Source organism: Vipera ursinii (assembly GCF_947247035.1).
Source record: "Vipera ursinii genome assembly, chromosome: 1".
Classification (NCBI taxonomy): Eukaryota; Metazoa; Chordata; class Lepidosauria; order Squamata; family Viperidae; genus Vipera; species Vipera ursinii.
The window spans coordinates 236,977,409-236,996,941 of record NC_139512.1 but is presented as its reverse complement, the minus strand read 5'-3'; the positions used below and the strand labels follow the sequence as shown (position 1 = coordinate 236,996,941).

The window sequence follows — 19,533 nt, the reverse complement described above, 5'->3', positions numbered from 1 at the left end:
ATTAAGCTGACTTTGTAATAATGCCGCTTGGGGGGGCGCGAAAGCCCTAATAAGCAGGCATATACATAGAATGAAGGCTATTGCTAAGCACATTTGATTTGTGCTTAGACTGTAAGCCGCCCTGAGTCTTCGGAGAAGGGCGGGATATAAATGGGATTAAAATAAATAAAATAAAATAAATCATATAATTACAGTAAACACTATTTCCAATCCATACTTGGCTCCTAACACATCAGATGCAACTGTGGCTGAAAAGAAAGTGTGGGTAACTGATGCGGCAATAGCAGAGGATAGCGGAATAGAGCACACAGAATTGGAAAAGATCACAAAATATTGAGATCTGAAATCTGAAATGGAATTATTATGGCATAAACCAGCTTGGTGGTTTCAGTAGTTATTGGCCAACTGGATGGCATACCAAAAAAGTCTTGGGTGGCACTAAGAAAATCTCTGCATTGACAAAATTTCCAACTGCCAATTGCAAAGGGTCTCGCCGCTTGAATCTTCATACATACTACTCCTATAAATTACCACATTCTAAGTTCTTGGGAAGAACTGGATGCACACGCAGACCAACACCATTTTTAAAGAAGCGATAGCTGCAGTTTCACATTTTTCTATGTATAATAATTTTATATACTAATAGCAGGTGCTTCCGATCCAGTCACGCACACGCGCCCGCAGCGCCACGGACGCTCTGGCAACAGTTACGTCAACTATGACAAACCCGCCCCATTCTTTTTTTCTTTCTTTCTTTCTTTTTTTTTTCCTCCGCCCTCGGCCGCGCATGCGTGCTTTGAGAAATTCTACCTGAGGCGTTCTTCCCATTGGCTCTTTGAACCGATTGAAGGAGGCGGAATCTATTGACGTCGCGAACCGGTCCTCACCCAAGGTCAAGTTATCGCCCGGCGCATGCGCACGCCGGGGAAGTGCGGGTCGGCGGGTGGGGGGAGAAAGGCCGGAAAAAGCGCTCCGCTGCCTTTGTATTTATATCGGAGTCTTTGCGCAAGCGCGGTTGTCACTCCTGCGACCAAGAAAAGGAAGCCCGGTCGTCGTCGTCGTCGTCTCGCAAGCCAGAAGAAGGCTGCTTCGGCTTCCTCTCTTCTCTTCCTCCCGTCTTTTCCGGGCCGTTTCCAGGCGGCCGAGGCCCCATGGCGATGAACTACAACGCCAAGGCGGACGGGCAGCCGGAGGCCAGCGGCCTCGGGGCACCCGGCGGGCCGCCCGGCGGGCCGGCCACCAAAAGCCGCAAGCCCGACAACACGGCTTTCAAGCAGCAGCGTTTGCCGGCCTGGCAGCCCATCCTCACCGCCGGCACCGTCCTGCCGGCTTTCTTCGTCATAGGCCTCATCTTTATCCCCATCGGCATCGGCATCTTCGTCACCTCCAACAACATCCGCGAGTTCGAGGGGAGTCCTCGGGGACGGGGGACGGGCGGCGGGGCGCCGAGGAGGGGAGGCTGCTGGCGGCGCGGGGCTCTCACGGCTTAGCGGCCCAGGGGTCTTCAAGCTGGGCCTTTTTGTGACTTGTGGACTTCGACTCCCAGAATTCCTCAGCCAGGCACGCTGGCTGAGGAATTCTGGGAGTTGAAGTCCACAGGTCATAATAAGGCCAAGTTTGGAGACCCCTGGCTTAGCCGCTTGAGAGGCCTCACCTGCGCGGGTTGCCGGCCCGGCCCGCTTGGAGTTCCTTGGAAACGAGGACGGGCTGGCGCAGAACTCGGCCGACCGGGGTCCGACTCGGAGTTCCTCTCTTTCGGTCCCCCAGAATCTTTTCTTGCGGTTGCTGAGGAAGAGCTCTTATTTTATTTTTTTCGGGGGGGAGGGGAGGGGAGAGAAATGGTAGGACACGGGCAGGGCCGCTGACACGCGGGGCTGACAACCTGGCGAGGGAACGAGTGGGTGCGTGAAGGGACGGGCCCTCTCGGGAAATTCCCGCGTGGGCTGCCGAGGCCTGGTTAATCGTGGCTTTGTGAAGTTGTCTCACACCAGTGGGGTGTGTAAGTGAAGGGTAGGCGTTAAGGGGGTGCTTGGGACCTGTCCGGGGATGCCACTTCCTGAGGAACGGGGAAGCTCCAGTGTTCACTGAACATCTGCTGTGGTTTTGGGGAGACCTTGAGAAGGTTGTCGGAGCAGCCTGCATCAAGAATCCGTAGGAGTGCTTAGTGTATAACAGGATAACAGAGTTGGAAGGGACCTTGGGGGTCATCTAGTCCAACCCGCCGCCCAGGCAGGAAACCCTATGCCATTTCAGGCAAATGGCTGGCCAGTCTCTTCTTAAAAACTTGCAGTGTTGGAGCATTCTGGAGGCAGGTTGTTCCACTGGTTAATTGTTCTAACTGTCAGGAAGTTTCTCCTTAGTTCCAGGTTGCTTCTTCTCCTTGATTAGTTTCCATCCATTGCTTCTTGTCCTGCTTTTAGGCGCTTTGGAGAATAGCTTGGCTCCCTCTTCTTTGTGGCAGCCCCTGAGATATTGGAACACTGCTATCATGTTACCCCTCGCCTTTCTCTTCATTAAACTAAAGGTAAAGGTAAAGGTTCCCCCGCACATGCGTGCTAGTCGTTTCCGACTCTAGGGGCTGGTGCTCATCTCCGTTTCAAAGCCGAAGAGCCAGCGCTTGTCCGAGGACGTCTCCGTGGTCATGTGGCCGGCATGACTAGACGCCAAAGGCGCACGGAACGCTGTTACCTTCCCACCGGAGTGGTCCCTGTTTTTCTACTTGCATTTTTACGTGCTTTCGAACTGCTAGGTTGGCAGAAGCTGGGACGAGTAACAGGCGCTCACTCTGTTACGCGGCACTCTGGATTCGACCCGCCAAACTGCCGACCTTCTGATCGACAAGCTCAGCGTCCTTAAACTACACACCCAATTCCAGCAACTGTGCCTTTATAATGTTTTCGCCTCCAGTCCCCTAGTCATGTTTGTTGTAGCACACAGTGGCAGAAAACAGCACTCCAGAACCAAACTCTTCAACCCACCCACACCCTTTTATGAAGTTTTATTTATTATATGAAAATAATTAAATACTACTTGAGCAAGAGCACTATAAATAACGGTTAATCCCATTGCTCCATGGTTAGTCCTATTTATCAATTTGGGAAACTCTGGTCTAGATTTTCACAATGTTTAATTTAGAGGAGCCAACTGGGCAAAAGTTTATTGCTTCAAGTCAGAAAGTAAAGGAAAACAAGTAGATTTTACACAGCCCAATTTTATAAAAATAAAATGGATAGAAGCAGAGTTACCTGTTTTGAGTGTTTATTGTATTATAAAACAGTATGTGAAACTGCAGGGACGTGGTGGCTCAGTGGGTTAGGATGCTGAGCTTGTCGATCAGAAGATCAGCAGTTTGGCGGGTCGAATCCCAAGTGCCGCGTAGCAGAGTGAGCGCCTGTTACTCGTCCCAGCTTCTGCCAACCTAGCAGTTTGAAAGCACGTAAAAATGCAAGTAGAAAAATAGGGACCAGTACGGTAGGAGCGTTCTGTGCACCTTTGGCGTCTAGTCATGCCAGCCACATGACCACGGAGACGTCCTCGGACAAGCGCTGGCTCTTCGGCTTTGAAACGGAGATGAGCACCGGCCCCTAGAGATGGAAATGACTAGCACGCATGTGCGGGGGAACCTTTACCTTTACCTTTGTTTATTAAAGAGTGGAAAAAAACAATTTGCTGTAATTTCAAAAGTTATAATTGGAATGTCTTCATCCTAAGGAGAATAGCATGTTAGCAATAATTGCAACCATGACAAAGGTACTTATGACAGATCTTGTGTGTTTTATACAGTGTTGAGATTTTGATGATTAATAATATAGAGAACATTGTATTCAGTACAACTTATTCCAAGTATGATCGTAATTTAAAGAGTTTTAGAACAGACTAGCGTTTATCATTCGTCATCTCAGGATTTTCTTTTACACTGTGGACTACCCTCCGTGTGTCCAGTTACATAGATGTGTGTTTTCTTGATGGATAATGTACGTTGTGTGAAGTCCAGAGGATATGAGCCACCTAAAGTATTATTTTTATGACACATTGCAATTGTTGGTACCAGGGAGTTGAGGGGTTATTGTTTTTATTATTTGCATATTGGGTATTTATTTTTATAAGCTGCTCAGAGTCACTGAGGATGAGTAGGCGGCCATATGAATTTTCATAATAAAGTATTTTCTTCCACTGTTTTCAGTGCTTATAGCATTGTATTTAATTTTAGGTTTATGAATTTTGTGACCTCTGATTTTTCCATTTATATTTTTAAAATGCTGGCTTAGCAAGCTGTCATTGGTAAAAATCGATTATTATTTGAGAGGACATAAAGTTTATTTTATTTTTTTATTTTATTTTAATTCCATTTATATCCCGCCCTTCTCCGAAGACTCAGGGCGGCTTACAAGCTTAGCAGTAGCCTTCATTCTATGTATATGCCTGCTTATTAGGGCTTTCACACACACCCCCAAGCGGCATTATTACAAAGTCAGCTTAATTGCCCCCAACAATCTGGGTCCTCATTTTACCTACCTCGGAAGGATGGAAGGCTTAAGCCAGCAAGAACTATTAAAATTGTGTATGAATCTGAAGAGGTGAAAGAAAATATTTGGAAATGATTGTAAAAAGAAATAAGCAAATTCAGCTTTAAGTTTTTATCATTGGATAACAAAGTATGATATAAGAGGGAAGAGAGGATGAATGGGATGAAATTAACAGTGCAAAGAAATTTGTGATCACGAAGTAAAGCCTTTGGGAATAATTATTAAATTTGTATTTATAATAATTTATACTAAATATATATTTAAAATGTGGATTGCTAGTGGATTTCCTTTTATACAGCAGGCAAAACAAATTCAGAAATAAAATTGAGAGAAGATGAAGCTACAGTATTTCCAAAGGTCATCTTGGACTCATTTTTTACTGATATTTTAGATGGAAATCAAGAAAATGAAAATCTTACATAATATATCTTTTACATACTAGAAATCTGATAAATAAGCAAAATGGAATAAGCTCATCAGAATTCTGATGTTTAGATCTTACGAGTATTAGCAGGTGACAGAAAACAGTGCTATGTTTGTGGGGATTAGCAGTTACATGACTATCTGAAGTTTTTTTACCCCTGCCCTTAACCTTTTTGGAGAGACAAATATTTTATTTATTTAGTTTAGGCGGCTGGTGTTCCCTGAGATGTATTTGAGAGTGGTATCTGTGGAAGGAGACTGTACTTGTCAACAACATATATTTTTGTGTAAAACAATTCATTAGTCCTGCTGGTATTTCAGACTGATAGTTCTAAGAGCATCAGATGAACAACAGTGTGCTAAATTCTGGGAGAAATTTCACTCCTGACTGACTTCCCATTTTCCAGTGGCTATTAATTTTGAAGTTTTTAATTATTATTTCTCTTGCCTGTACTCTTATCTAGCTAATAAGTAACTTTACCACAAATACCTATTATTCCTTTTTTAACCATGAAAGCAGACTTGAATTGCAAATAAACAACAACAAAAGCAAGATTCTTAAATTTGGCATATCACTAAATATAAAGCAGTACTTTACCACATCAACAAGAATGAGTTAGGAATTCCTTTTTGTGTACTTTTAAAGTATATAAAATAGGCTTTCATGTGTCGTGTGAAAGATTTTTCAAAGGGAGTATATCACCTTTCCTATCTAACCAAATCTGGCTTACATAATTCATTAGTTCCTGGTATTTGACAGGGATGCTGTAGTGCTGATGTACAGATCTAATATACATACTGTATATACATTTTACTGCTTGCAACAGTGTGTGTATCCTGTATTCTGGAAGAAATTCAGTGTGTTTAAAGCAGCTGCACCCAAGTCTTAGCATGACATGGAGTTTACCAGTAAAATGGTTGTATGTGCACACATGCTGCAAAACAGCAATATGAGCTTGCAGAGAACATGCATAAAGCTGTTTGTTAATGCTACATATATAAACCATTTTGGAGGGCTTTGTGTAGCCACATAAAATAAGAGTCATATTGAGGAAATGTTAGGTGGTAGCATCCAATTAAAGAAATTGTTCTTTTTCAGTGTAAATCTTTGAATACTTTTAGAATTCCAAAAGTCAGCCTGAAATGTATGTATGTCTTTGGTGCTTTCTGTTCCATTAATCATTTTCTAAAAATAGGCAGCTTTTTGATGTCTTAAGAACAAAAAGCTTCTTAAACTGTCAATGCAGAGAAATTTCCTCCATTATTGTTGCTGTAATAAAAAGATTCTAAGAAGTAATATTCATTTATCAGTTTGTGTTTGTTGTTCTCTTAATTCAGTAAACATTGTATATGCTGTTCCTTATTTTCCAGTAGCATCTGCTAACTCTTTAACCCTAATTATTATTATTACAATATTAAGGCAAATTAGTAATACTCTGTCAGGAGTTAGGCTATATTTGAGCATGATTGCTTCATTTAGCTCATCGTTCCTAGGATACTACCATTTTAAAGTGAGTATTGGAATACATGGTTTGGTATTGGACAGTTACAAATCTATGTTATATTCTGACTTGTCTAAGAAGATCTCTGTACATAATTCTATAGATTTCATTATGATTCAATCCATTGAAAATATATGCTGCATATATATTTTTAACATGTTAAAAATGACATAGAAAGCCATTCATTTTATGGTAATCTAAATATGCATGGTTTCACTTAGCATCCTCTTTTCTAATAATAGTTCACTTCCCCGAGAACACTATAGGAACCATAGGATTAGCAGTGACTCATATATGTACAGATATGCTATATATTGTGATTTAATATTGGCTTTATAATCTTCCCTCCACCTTATTCCTGTCTTCCTTTTTTCTATTACAGATTGACTACACAGGAATAGAGCCAAATAGTTCCTGCAATAAATGTTTAAATGTATCTTGGAATGCCTCACCCTGTCACTGTGTCATTAACTTCACATTGGATCAGTCCTTTGAGGTTTGTCATACTCTTATCTGTTTAGCTTTGTCTAGTATGGCCTTGCACTCTTACATTCCAGCAAAATAAATCAAGGAATAGCTGGAAAAAAAGAGAGAGAGAAATGGAGGGTTCTGGGATGGAAAGTCAAATCTCAGATCTAACTCCCATTGAGATTCTGTAGGATGATTTGGATTGGGCTGTGCATACAAGAAACTCCTCAAACATCAGATGGCTGAAATCTGCATCTAGGAATATGAAAAAGTTTCTCCTGGTCAATTTCAAAGACTGGTAGACAGTTATAAGAAATAACTACTTGAGGTTGCTACTGCTAAATGAAACAATGCCAGATATTAGAGCCACGGTTATGCTTACTTTTCGCACAGAAGGAAATGTCATCTCTCGTAACTTCTTTAATAAATGATTGCAAAATCAGTTTTTCCTAGCTTTTGTGTTCAGTTACATCACTTTTATATAGTGAAGATACAATATTGATAGGTCCACGTACGTTTAAAAAAAACTTTATTTTTCATATGACTGTTAATATATGACTGAAGGAAAATGATCCTTCTGCTCCTGTGTAGCTCTAAAGTAGAATGCCTTCATAATAAATCTAAAGCAAACAGGAATGGACAGGATACAAGCAGGATAAATTGATTAAATAATTGAATCTAAAATCAGTAGGTATGTGGAACATTTGTGTAGTTTTAGTTGAACTAATAAGTGTGTGGAAACTTATTTTTTTTACAATGGTTACCTTTCTTCCTCAAGAAAACTTTTATGCACTGACCTACATGAACTAGTTTTTATTGTTAATTTATTGTAATAAAAATTAGGTCTAGAGCAGTGATGGCGAACCTTTTAGAGACCGAGTGTCCAAAAACTGCCTGCTCCACCCACCCCTGCCCTCACCCCGCCCACCCTCAGGGCCATCCACGGCCCGCTGCAATCACCCAGGTGGCCCTGCAGTGCCATGGTGGCCACACCCTCCGCCCGTACCCCACAGCATCATCTGCCCAGCTGCCATGTGCTTGGCTGCGCTGCTCCATGTGAGTCGCACCCGGGGTGACTCCTCCAGGGGGTGCTGCTGATGAGGGGCTGGGGTGATGGCATGCGTGCCCACAGAGAGGGCTCCAAGTGCCGCCTCTGGCACTCGTGCCATAGGTTCGCCACCCCTGGTCTAGAGTAATGTTAAATGCATGTGCTTTTCATTGTTGCTTTGCTTTCTTTATAGCTTTATTTTTCTTATCCCTGTATTTCTATGGGTAGTGCCCAGTGTAGAAGGTATCAGAAAAATCCCACCAAAAAATTCTGCTTTCTATATTTTGTATTAAACTATCCACACAAAGGTTTTCCTCACCCTGGTGGGTTCATGTTGTACGGCTTACTGGTTTCCTGTTACCAGCAAAGCCAGACTTTTAAGTTGAGCAACAGATTTAAAAAATCCTACCCGGATGAATAAGGCATGAATTCTGAAAACCTACTGAAACTACTGCTATACCTAACTGCGTGAATGTTATAATCATTGAAACATCCTAACTTATTTTTTTTAGGGCAATGTGTTTATGTACTATGGATTATCCAACTTTTACCAAAATCACCGTCGCTATGTAAAGTCTCGGGATGATAGTCAGCTAAATGGAAATAACATTTCTTTACACGTAAGTAAAATTCTTTGCGTATGTTGTCATGATGATTTTCCAAAAATTTGTTTTTAAATATGGATGTTTTTGTGTATGTATGTGTGTGTTAGAGATTGCTACATTGTTTTCTCATACAGCTTCCTTTCTTTCTTCTAAATATTTATTTATTGAATTTTTACTTGTTTTTGTACCAAAGAATTCTGCTCTAGTTATAGTAGATCCTTCATGACTGTAAACAGAATAATGAATTGTGAGTAGGTCTAGATCTTCAAGGGAAGGTTTGGGATATGTACAGATGATTGTAATAATAGGAAGAAGCCTTGCTGAAGAAGTGAAGTCTGTTGGTATAAATTTGAACATAGCTTGAAATAAATTATGTGTTAGTCATTTGGCTTTGGAAGCTTTAGCCCAAGCTTATCGTAAGAAATTATTATAATACAAATAAACATTACCTCATTGATCAGTGGTAAGAAGTAGATTTAATGACAAATTTGATGACAGATCTTTTACATGAACACGTTTCAAAAGGTACCGTATTACCCGGCGTATAAGATGACCCCCGACTTTTAAGATGATTTTCAAGGTTTTTTGTCTTATACGCCGGAAAATACTTACATGCCAGTTGCCAAGTGTCCGACACAAGCCCGATTCAGCCCCATCTGATACAGATGGTGCAAAGCCTCCCTTTTGAAGCCCAAAGGGGCTTTTCCTTCCACCCACCCATTTGAGAGCACATTTGCAGACAGAGCAGCCGCGCGTCTGGAGCCAAGCCCCGCCCAGGAGGCGGTCAGCCAGGTGGGCTCGGAAGACGCGCTGGAGAGGCGGGCTTGGGGTGGCCATGCTGAGGCCACTGTGTGGTCTGCAGGCGAGAGGGGCGCCAGGCCCACCGGAAGTCCCCGGAAGTTCCTGGAACGGGCTGGCAGGCACGCTCTTCCCCGGCCCGCCGGAAGTCCCCGGAAGTTCCCCAAACTTGGAACGGCCTGGCGGCGGGCGGGCACTCCCTCCCCAATCTGCCGGGGAGCGTCTACCAAAGCACAGCGTCTGGCGGCCGGGAGTCCATCAGCCTGGTTGCTGGCAAGCTGGCCCACGGCTAGGGCCCAGGAACCGGGTGCGGGTGGGGGGAAGGAAAGCCGAGCGCGGGCTTCTGCGGCTGTTTGTGAGGCCGGATGCGGGCGTCTGCCGGGAGAGATAGCGGGTAGCAGGGCGCGCTCTGCTTATGCTCAGATGCCGCTTGGGGGAGGGGGAGGGGCTTCCTGCCGCTCCCGGGGTCTGGCGTTTGCAAGGGGGAGGGGAAGGGGCTTAGAGGCTCTAGGGGGTGGGAAGGGAGAGTCACGATGGAGGGGGGACTGGACTAAGGAGGCTTGAAGTTGCTTTGCAAGAACGGGGACGCTCGACTGATTTATGTTTTTTTCCCCAGCGTATAAGACGACTGGGCGTATAAGACGACCCCCCAACTTTTGAGAAGATTTTCATGGGTTAAAAAGTTGTCTTATACGCCGGAAAATACGGTATTCTTGCACTTTAGATTTAATGTGATTATACTGAATATTTTTACTTTCATGATTCCAAAATTGACTCTTTTTTATCACTTAGAAACCTAGTAAAGAGTGTGAACCTTACCATACGAGTGAGAATAAACCAATTGCTCCTTGTGGAGCCATTGCCAACAGCATGTTCAACGGTATGATATTTTTAAAAGTATATTATGACACACCATTGCACTTCTGAATTGTGTTTTGTTAAGTAAAAACAAAGAATGTTCATGAAATCCATATACCGTATATACTTGAGTATAAGCCGACTCGAGTATAAGCCGAGACCCCCAATTTCACCCCCAAAAACTGGAAAAAGTTGTTGACTCGAGTATAAGCCGATCCGCCGTTCTGCAAGCCTCTGCCGCCAGCAGAGGCTCGATCCGCCATTTTGCAAGCCTGAATACACAGGAATACCCTGTGTGGCCTTGGCTCTCCGGGAAGCCCTGGCTGTCCGCTTCCTCGCTCCACGCTGCTATTCGGGGCCCGCGCGTTCCCCGGGCAAATCGCGGTGCCCAGCAGGCAAGGAAACACGCCTGCTCCAGTCGCCCCCCCTTCCCTCAGGAGACGCGAAGCAAGTGACCGCCCGGAGCTTACCGAGGACTTGCTTCGGTGCTTCCAGGATCGCGCGCACCTCTCCCAAGCCGCCGCCGTCCGGAGACCTGCCGAAGTTTGGGGAGGTGCGCGCGCACCTCCCCAAACCTCCCCAAACGTCGCCGGGTCTCCGTTCCTCCGCGCCCTGCCTGCCTGCTTCTTTCCGCTGTGGAAAGAAGCAGGCAGGCAGGGCGCAGAGGAACGGAGACCCGGCGACGTTTGGGGAGGTTTGGGGAGGCGCCCAAACCTCCCCAAACGTCGCCGGGTCTCCGTTCCTCCGCGCCCTGCCTGCCTGCTTCTTTCTGCTGTGGAAAGAAGCAGGCAGGCAGGGCGCAGAGGAACGGAGACCCGGCTTCGTTTGGGGAGGTTTGGGGAGGTGCGCGCGCACCTCCCCAAACCTCCCCAAACTTCGGCAGGTCTCCGGACGGCGGTGGCTTGGGAGAGGTGCGCGCGATCCCGGAAGCTCCAAAGCCTCGGCCGCGCACAAGTCCTCGGTAAGTTTTTTTGTTGACTGGAGTATAAGCCGAAGTGGAAGTTTTCAGCCCAAAAAGTGGGCTGAAAAATTCGGCTTATACTCAAGTATATACGGTAGTTCCTCCCTACACCAACTTGAATGCTCCTTCAGTTCAGAGAGTATTAAGTTAGACAAGTCATTAGCCAGACTTGGTATAAGACATACCCATCCTTATAACATGACTGGCATGCTAATTTCACCAAAGTGAAGGCTGGTGGAGCCACCCCCTCCTTCAATGAAGCCAGTATTATTTTATGGGTCCAAGCACATGTCACTTTCCACTTCGTCAGGAGTTGTTTCAAATTTGTTCATGCAAGATCATACCTCCCTTCTAATGGGCTTCAAGTTCATATTTATTTGACATACTTTTTAAACTTGTGTGACTAGGAAGAAAAAACAGGCCACTGGGTTTTCACATTTCTGTATATTCTGTACTGTGATAATTTATTTTGATAGCCACGTCATGTCTTATGACAGTTTGCAGAATCACTTGGAAATATTTCATTTCATAACCAATGTACTTACTTTTGCATAAAACAGAAGTATATAAATTATTAATAAAACCTAGACACTGATTAGATTTTAATTGTTTTTCTTTTTAGATACATTGACACTTGTTCGTTATGACCACAATACCTCTAAGCCCATAACTATTTCTCTGCTGAGAAAAGGCATTGCTTGGTGGACAGACAAAAATGTTAAGTTCAGGAATCCTACTGGTGAAACAAAAAACTTGACAATACTTTTTCAAGGTAAAAATATAACCAGTGGCTAATTGTTTATATATTATTGTGCAACAATTCTCATTGCAAACTTCTTGGAATGGTGTCATTAGAATGGCTGAAATTTATTTTATTTTCATTGTTTTTTATATATATACATACACACACAGACACACACACACACACATATGATTTTAAAGTGCAAGTAGGTAAAATATGTGTGACTAGATGTATGTTCACTACTGAAACAGTAGAGTTATTTTTAGAATTTCTTCTTGGACTGCCATGTGCATTCCTTTTTCAATCTCCGCAACTCTTTTATAACTCTTTAAACTGCTGTTTCCAGTAATTACAGAAGTGTCAGTAATTTTGATGGAAGGAGTAAAATATACTTGGCAAGCATGTCTGCTACTTAAAGTTACAGAAGATGTCCTCAAAGGAGGGTGGGAATGACCACACGTAATATTGAATTATAACTCCCTAGTATTTTTCATCAAGGGTATAGGGAGGTAAAAAATGTAGTTTGTAAAACTCTAGGTTGGCCCCTGGCTTTGTAAAAGAAGTTACTTTTATTTACTGTGTTGCTTTTTCTGTTCTGAAAGATTACCGTATATTGGAAACAAGACTGTTGCACATGGTTTGAATGAGTTTTTACAAGGGTAACTTGAAAAATGTTTTTAGTGAAATGCGGAAACACCTTTTTCTGAAGATAAATTGTCTTGATTAATTTCAGTGTTTGCATTTTTTTAAAGGAACATCAAAACCTGTCAACTGGCGCAAGCCAGTGTATTTGTTAGATTCTGATCAGGACAACAATGGGTTCATCAATGAAGACTTTATTGTATGGATGCGTACTGCAGCACTGCCTACATTCCGTAAGCTGTATCGTCTTATAGAGAAGCAAGATAACTTACAACCTACTTTGCCAGCTGGGAAATATTCTTTGGAAATAGAATATAGTATCCTTTATTTGAACATTGTAAGGGGCTAAGTGTATCTACCTAAAGGAACAGAGTGAGTGGGAAAACATTGTAGGAGTACATGGTGGGTTATTTAAATATATATTTCATTCTAATATTATTTGATTGTGTGGAATGGAAATAGTGTAGATAATTACACTATTTCGTATTCCCAACCAAGGAAAATCTACATATATGGAAGATTGCAATAACATTTTTGTTATTTTTGTTATTGTGTGAATACATTCATAATGCTGGGAAAAGCCATAAGTGAGTTGGTTGGTGGCTATAGTGGTGCACTCCTTTGTATCATTATTGCAAGAGGTGAATGGTGCAGAGGTAGTGTTTAGAAGCTAATTCTTAGTTCAACGACCAAATCCATACAGTATTGAGTTAAAAGCCTGTGGAGATTTTCTTTAAAGTTTTTAAGATTAGATGTTCATTCATAAGGAGATTCACTAGCCTCTCTGACCTAAAATCTCAAATTAAAGGCTCACCAACCTTCAATAGATTCAAATTCAATTATTGCTGTCCTAATGAGAATATAGCTACATTATCGAAACAATCCTTGAGTATTACCTTAGTTTTTAAAAACATCTGCAACTAGTAGACTTGGCTTTGCTTTTTTTTAAAAAAAATATCATTAGTTAGCCTACAATATTTTGTATAGCGGAATAGCTTCATAATAAATGGATTGATTATACCATTTTGTATTGTTTTTTTGTTTAGGCTGATGTTTAAAATTATGCAACTTCAATATTTCTGTATGATTTTCCTATGCATATGTCAGATTATCCTGTGCACAGCTTTGATGGGCGGAAACGGATGATCCTGAGCACCATTTCATGGATGGGAGGCAAAAATCCATTCCTGGGAATAGCATATATAACAGTGGGTTCCATTTGTTTTTTTCTTGGAGTAGTGCTGCTTGTCATTCATCACAAATACGGAAACCGGAACAATAGTGCAGACATTCCCAATTAATCTAAATGCTCGAAATCACATGTACTGCATGTGCATCAAGGCGAGTCCAGAGTGGACACAGCTTTTGAAAGCTAGATCCCTGGTAGTTGCTTCTGGGACAGAATACATAACCATATTTGAAGCCTTCATTTCCCTCAGTGGATTAATCTGAAGATAACAGCCATAAAACAATGCCGTCAAGAGGCTTTTTGAAGTTTGCTTCTTGCTGGACAGGTGCCATGATGCGCATATAGTCTTTCCTCACCTAATGCATCTGCTGCTCGTTTGTATGCTTTACATGTCAATACTGTACAGCAATAATGTGTTTAGAATAGCTTTCTTAGCATTTTTAAGGACCAATGGTGTGCTGGTTTTTAGAAGAAAAAAAAAGCCTGTTTAGGTTTTGTCAACCAAAGTATTTCACAGATGAGCTTTGTAACCCATGTACAACTCAATATGAATTAAGCCCAACTTCCTGCTTAATGTTCACAATTCCAATAAGTATGTTTTGACATGTGAACTGGTTCAACTAAAAGCTTACTTTTTGCCCAGTGACATGAAAGCTGCTTTCGATATAGAAGTAACTGGCATAAAAATAACTCCCATTATGTTCTGCTTAAATATCCATCTTATGTTCAGCATCCCATGTGGCTGAAATCACTGAGCTTATTCCAATAGAAGTGAAGAGATTTATTTACTGTGTCAGTAAATAAAAATATTTCTTTTGGTTAAAAAAAGCAAGGCTTTAAGAATTTCAGATGCTACAGTTCACCCAAAGCTCTTGTGTTCCTCAAATATTACATAGATATAAGCTAAAAGTTGCTGTGGTGGAATGTGGGAACTTTTGCATCTTGCACACTTTAAGTCCAATCTGTCCACATTATAAGAAAACAGACCAGGGACTTTAAAACTATGTATATATACATATATATATATATATGTCTCTCTCTATATGTATATATACATATGCATATATATATATATATACATATTGATACTAATATATATAAAATTGCTGTGTACATAGATGTTGTTTTACATGAAATTTGCTTGTCAATCTGAATGTTTGCTATTTAATAAATGGTATCATTTGTTTTATGAAACAGTGTGGTTATCTGAAATGTATCTCCTTAAAACAGCTTTATCTCTGGTGGCTGTCAAAAAGGACTTGAGAGTAACACAGAATTCACTTTGGCAGTTGTGACACATCACAAATCTGGAACTTAACAACCAAGTAAATCTAACCGATTTTTCCCCTATTCAAGCAACTTCCATGGACAAAACTATCCCCAAAATACTTCCTTGCATGCAAATGTTTTTCCCCAGTGCCTGTATTGTACAAATTAATAGCTACTACCACCAGATTATGGATTTTGAATGAGTATTCATCAGTGAGCGTTATCATTTTACTGGCAAAGGATAGTCATGCTAATTATAGTATCCACCTTAAATTATAGCAGAAAGCAGACAGTACAGGCTTTTAAAACTGTTATTGTATTATATAACTGGTTTCACACAAAGTAAATGGATTTAATATGAATTAGCTCCAGGTATATTATAATAGGACTAAACTAGCTTGAATGAAGTATTCAATCCTTAAACTTATATTTTTTTCAGTCCAAGCATCTGGAACAGATACCTAATAGTATAGCATATCTAGAGTGCTTGAAATCAACTAAGTTGATTTCCCTCATACCTTCACCAACTTAGTTGATTTTGGTGATGGTAATGGGGGAAATAAGTTCACCTACTTATTAGCCTATCTTAACAGGCAAGAAATCTTTTATCTTCATATAAAATAATCTTCAACATTGTGCCAGCTTCTTCAGTTGTCTTAACCCTCTTAAAATTGACAGCTGTTTCAAACAAGCCTATTCAAAACCTGCTGCCTTCTATTAAAGCTGTTTCCTACGGTAAGAAAAGTAATTATCTTAAAAGCTTGTTGTAAATACATTCAAATTTATATACCCTGAAGGACTTTTAGAAAAAAATATTTTTACCAAGAATAAACTTTTAACTTGACAAAAAAATATGATTTTGTATTAGCTGATCTTTCTCTTTTAGCTATTGTTTAAGTTTAAGTTTATTATATTTGTATACCGCCCTTCTCCCGAAGGACTCAGGGCGGTGAACAGGGCACATATAAAATACACGGTACAAAAGTTAAAAGAGAATTAAATAGAAGCCCGAGCTAAAAATAATAGTATAAAAAAACCCACAATAAAAACCCCAACACATCCCCCATCAGGCCAGGCCGGCTTGTTCAAATAAATAGGTCTTCAGATCGCGTTGGAAGGAGTGAAGGTCAGGCGCCGTCCGGAGCTCAACCGGCAGCTGATTCCATAAGTCCAGAGCGCCCACAGAGAAGGCCCTCCCCCTGGGGGCCGCCAGACGACATTCTCTGACTGGTGGCACCCTGAGGAGGCCCTCACTGTGGGAACGCACAAGGCGGAGGGTAGTTGACGCCGGCAGCAGGTGATCCCCGAGGTACTCCAGACCCATGCCATGTAGGGCCTTGAAAACCATTACCAAAACCTTGAATCTCACTCGGAAGACAACTGGTAGCCAATGCAGCTCACGGAGCAGAGGTGTAACATGGGAGTATCGGGAAACTCCCAAGACAACTCTTGCGGCTGCATTCTGTACCAGTTGGAGCCTCCGAGTGGTCTTCAAGGGAAGCCCCATGTAGAGAGCGTTGCAGTAGTCCAGACGAGGGGTCACGAGCTCATGAGTGACCGTACACAGGGCATCCCAGTCTAGATAGGGCCGCAACTGGCGCACCAGGCGAACCTGGGCGAAGGCCCCCCTAGTCACAGCTACTATATGGTCTTCCAAAGTAAGCCGCGAATCTAGGAGGACTCCCAAGTTGCGAGCCCTATCTACGGGGGGTAAAAGCTCACCCCCCATGGAAAGAGGTGGAATATTCTGAATATCCCGGTATGCCGGTATGCACAGCCACTCAGTCTTGTCGGGGTTGAGTTGAAGTCTGTTCCTCCCCATCCAGACCCGAACCGCTTCCAGGCAACGGGACATCACATCGAGGGCATCACTGGGGTGGTTTGGGGTCGAAATGAAAAGCATACTGATGATACCCAACTCCAAAACCACGAATGATCTCACCCAGCGGTTTCATGTAGATGTTGAACAGGAGAGGCGAGAGGACCAACCCCTGAGGAACTCCACAAACGAGAGACCTCGAGGTCGACCTCTGCCCCCTGCCAACACCGACTGCGAACGTCCCAGGAGATAGGAGAACCACTGAAGAACTGTGCCTCCCACTCCCAATCCCCTGAGACGCCACAGCAGGATACCATGGTCGATGGTATCGAAAGCCGCTGAGAGGTCTAATAGGACTAGGACAGAGGAATATCCCCTGTCCCGGGCCCTCCAGAGATCATTCACCAGAGCGACCAATGCCGTCTCTGTGCTGTACCCGGGCCTGAAACCCGATTGGCACGGGTCTAGATAATCCGCTTCATCCAGGACCAGCGGGAGCTGATGCACCACCACACTCTCAACAACCTTTGCAAGGAAGCGAAGGTTGGAGACCGGACGAAAGTTATTTAACACAGCTGGGTCCAAGGCAGGCTTCTTGAGGAGAGGTCTCACCACCGCTTCCTTCAAGACGGCGGGGAAACTACCCTCACTCAAAGAGGCAGATATAACCGCCTGGAACCAGCCTCGTGTCCCCTCCCGGGCTGCATAAACCAGCCAGGACGGGCACGGGTCCAATAAACGTGGTGGAGCTCAATCTCCCCATAATCCTGTCCACTTCCTCCGGGGTCACAGAATCAAACTCCTCCCAGATAACATCGACAAGACCGCCCGTGTCCTGATCATCAGACTCTGGCCAGTTGTAGTCCAGACCGGTCCGAATCCGAGCGATTTTATCCGAGAGATGTTGACTAAACTCCTCGGCACAACCCTGCAAGGGTTCCTCCCTCACCTCCTGATTAAGGAGGGAGCGGGTCACTCTAAACAGGGCGGCTGGGCGGTTATCTGCGGACGCGACAAGGGAGGAGAACTAATTAGACCTCGCCGCCCTTATCGCTGCGAGATAAGACCTAATATAGGTTCTTAGTCGCAATCGGTCGGATTCGGATCGGCTGGACCTCCAACAGCTCTCTAGGCCCCGTCTCCAACGCTTCATCTCCCGAAGCTCTGCGGAGAACCATGGAGCTCGCTGGGATCTGCACCGGGTCAGGGACTGCAAGGGTACAACTCGGCCAAGTGCCTCCATGGCTGCCCTTTCCCAGGCTTCCACTAAGGCATCTGCCGAGTTGTGAGCAACGGAGGCAGGTGGGGACCCCAGCGCTGCCTGGAACCTATCAGGATCCATTAAGTGCCTGGGGCGGTACCATCTAGTTGGTTCCATACACCCATGGCGGGGGGTGGCAAAACGGAAGACCAGCCGCAGGAGATGACAGGGGCATAACAATTGGGGAGCCCCCCCCCAAGATCATCTAACCACCATCCAGATAAGAAAACCAAGTCAAAGGTGTGGCCTCCCAAATGAGTCGGTCCAAGAATTACTTGCGTCAGGTCCATGGCCGTCATGGAAGCCATGAACTCCCGAGCTAACTCAGATGATCCTCCTAGGGATGGTACATTGAAGTCACCCAAAACTATAAGTTTGGGGAACTCAATCACCAACCCCGAGAGGATGTTGAGTAGCTCAGGCAGGGCTGCCGCTGCGCGACTAGGTGAAAGGTACACCAGCAGCAAGCCCAACTACGCCCCAGGACCACATCTCAAAAAGAGAGACTCACACCCGACTATCTGGGGAACGGTGGTCTCCCGCGGACACAAGGTTTCCCTAATAACTACTGGCAGTCATGCTTACTGAAAACATCTGGTAGAAAAAAACTGAAGGGTGAATTCCAACAGAACAAGCTAATTGTGTTATAAAACTAGTACAATTTGATCAAAATATTCATTCACAACTTGGCTACTTTGTCACCTATTACATACTTAAACACTTGCCATGTTTACATTAAGCATAGTTAGACTTTCCATGCTGCCAGGACAAGATTACCCATTCACAATATAGGTAGAGGATTTGTTATGCCTTGCAGGAATAGGGATTGGCGTTATACAGCAGTCTTGATTCAAAGGGGAAAAGACAATTTGGAGTACATGAGTGTTGATACAACTCCTATGGGCAACTTGTGAGGCCTTGGAAAAAGTCATTTTGATTTAAAGAAATGCCAACAGGTATTGTACATGCAACCTCACAGCACTCCATAACCCTTAGAGTCTGGATTATTGCACAGTCCCTTTTTTATTAAGGAAATATTCTGTTCAACAAAAAAAATAATGCTAAATTAAGTGGTCATGATCGACAGTTGAACAATAATGCCTGATCCAAATCTTGCATTTGCTTTGCATATCTAAAGGCAGGTGGTTCTTGGCTTATGACCATTTGTTTAACAATGTTTAAAGTTACAACAGCCTGAAAAAAAGTGTTTTACAACCTGTGCTTGAAGTTATGATCGTTGTACCATCCTTGTGGTCACATGATTATATTTTGGGTGCTTGGCAACCGACTCACGTTAACGATCGGTTGCAGCATTCTGCAGTAATGTGATCATAATCTGCAATCTGCCCAACTGGTTTCTGGCAAGCAACTTCAATTGGGAAAGCCAGATTTGCATTATGTACATCTGCATAATAACCATGT

The 19,533-nt window shown here is 43.3% G+C and overlaps 1 protein-coding gene across 3 annotated transcripts; it reads left to right on the top strand.

Annotated features, from left to right (window-relative positions):
• Positions 1-928: 928 nt before the first annotated feature.
• On the top strand, positions 929-14,956 carry TMEM30A (transmembrane protein 30A). Of its 3 annotated transcripts, XM_083377536.1 has the most exons (8): positions 4,252-4,314; positions 4,532-6,460; positions 6,834-6,947; positions 8,480-8,587; positions 10,163-10,250; positions 11,812-11,961; positions 12,684-12,890; positions 13,681-14,956. In XM_083377536.1, the coding sequence occupies exons 2-8, from the start codon at positions 6,191-6,193 to the stop codon at positions 13,872-13,874; spliced, it is 1,131 nt and encodes a 376-aa protein (XP_083233662.1). In that variant the 5' UTR covers positions 4,252-4,314; positions 4,532-6,190; the 3' UTR covers positions 13,875-14,956. The 3 variants fall into 3 exon arrangements, with proteins under 3 accessions (XP_083233663.1, XP_083233664.1, XP_083233662.1); XM_083377537.1 differs by lacking the exons at positions 4,252-4,314; positions 4,532-6,460 and adding an exon at positions 929-1,409; XM_083377538.1 differs by lacking the exons at positions 4,252-4,314; positions 4,532-6,460 and adding an exon at positions 3,655-3,750.
• The last annotated feature ends 4,577 nt before the right edge of the window (positions 14,957-19,533 follow it).

Coding starts and splice junctions, on each gene's coding strand:
- TMEM30A (XM_083377536.1), top strand. CDS start 6,191: ATGCAGAGAAATTTCCTCCATTATTGTTGCTGTAATAAAAAGATTCTA. Junction 6,461..6,833: donor TAGGATACTACCATTTTAAA/GTGAGTATTGGA, acceptor TTTCTATTACAG/ATTGACTACACAGGAATAGA. Junction 12,891..13,680: donor TTCTTTGGAAATAGAATATA/GTATCCTTTATT, acceptor TGCATATGTCAG/ATTATCCTGTGCACAGCTTT.